The sequence below is a fragment of the Galeopterus variegatus genome, unplaced genomic scaffold, assembly GCF_000696425.1.
Source record: "Galeopterus variegatus unplaced genomic scaffold, G_variegatus-3.0.2 Scaffold5707, whole genome shotgun sequence".
Taxonomy (NCBI): domain Eukaryota; kingdom Metazoa; phylum Chordata; class Mammalia; order Dermoptera; family Cynocephalidae; genus Galeopterus; species Galeopterus variegatus.
In genome coordinates, this window is record NW_007731818.1 from 93,356 (window position 1) to 94,083 (window position 728).

At 44.2% G+C, this 728-nt stretch overlaps 1 protein-coding gene across 1 annotated transcript in view; it reads left to right on the forward strand.

Moving 5' to 3' along the window:
• DLGAP2 (discs, large (Drosophila) homolog-associated protein 2) overlaps positions 1–728 on the forward strand; it is a gene marked incomplete at its 5' end in the record, with an annotated part of 84,361 nt that overhangs the window by 60,960 nt on the left and 22,673 nt on the right. Inside the window, one exon of the mRNA XM_008589870.1 lies at positions 81–496. Coding sequence (XP_008588092.1) covers positions 81–496 — 416 coding nt within the window. The remainder of the gene's footprint in view (positions 1–80; positions 497–728) is intronic.

Below are 728 nucleotides of genomic sequence, written 5' to 3' on the forward strand. Positions count from 1 at the left end.
TTACAAGCTATATTTAGGATTTTGTTGCACAAAGTCATTTCAGAAAGGCTACCATCTGTTTTCTTTTCCTCCTTTTCCAGACATGGACGTTTTAAACGTTCTAACAGCGTCACGGCTGCCGTCCAAGCCGACTTGGAGCTGGAGGGCTTCCCGGGACACATCACCATGGAGGACAAAGGCCTGCAGTTCGGCTCATCCTTCCAGCGGCATTCAGAACCCAGCACCCCTACCCAGTACGGAGCGCTCAGAACTGTACGGACCCAGGGACTCTTCAGTTATAGAGAAGACTATAGGACCCAAGTGGACACTTCAAACCTTCCCCCTCCTGACCCTTGGTTGGAGCCATCCATTGAGACAGTAGAAACTGGAAGGATGTCTCCATGCCGCAGGGATGGCTCATGGTTTCTGAAACTGCTGCACACAGAGACGAAGAGGATGGAAGGCTGGTGTAAAGAGATGGAAAGAGAAGCAGAGGAGAACGATCTTTCAGAAGAAAGTAAGAACTCAGATTTTCCTACGGCTTTTCAGACATTGGTAATTTTTCAAAAGTAAGCAAATGACAATATTAATGGGGAAAACTTTCGTCGATATTTGAATAAATTAAGATTAGTGTGCTTTCTACCATAGTCTAAGAAAAGATATAAATTCATGAAAAGAAAAGCAATCGCTAAAATGTTGAAGGGGGATCCTCTCGTTTGTTTTGTTTGGTTTGGTTAGATAAGTTGAAT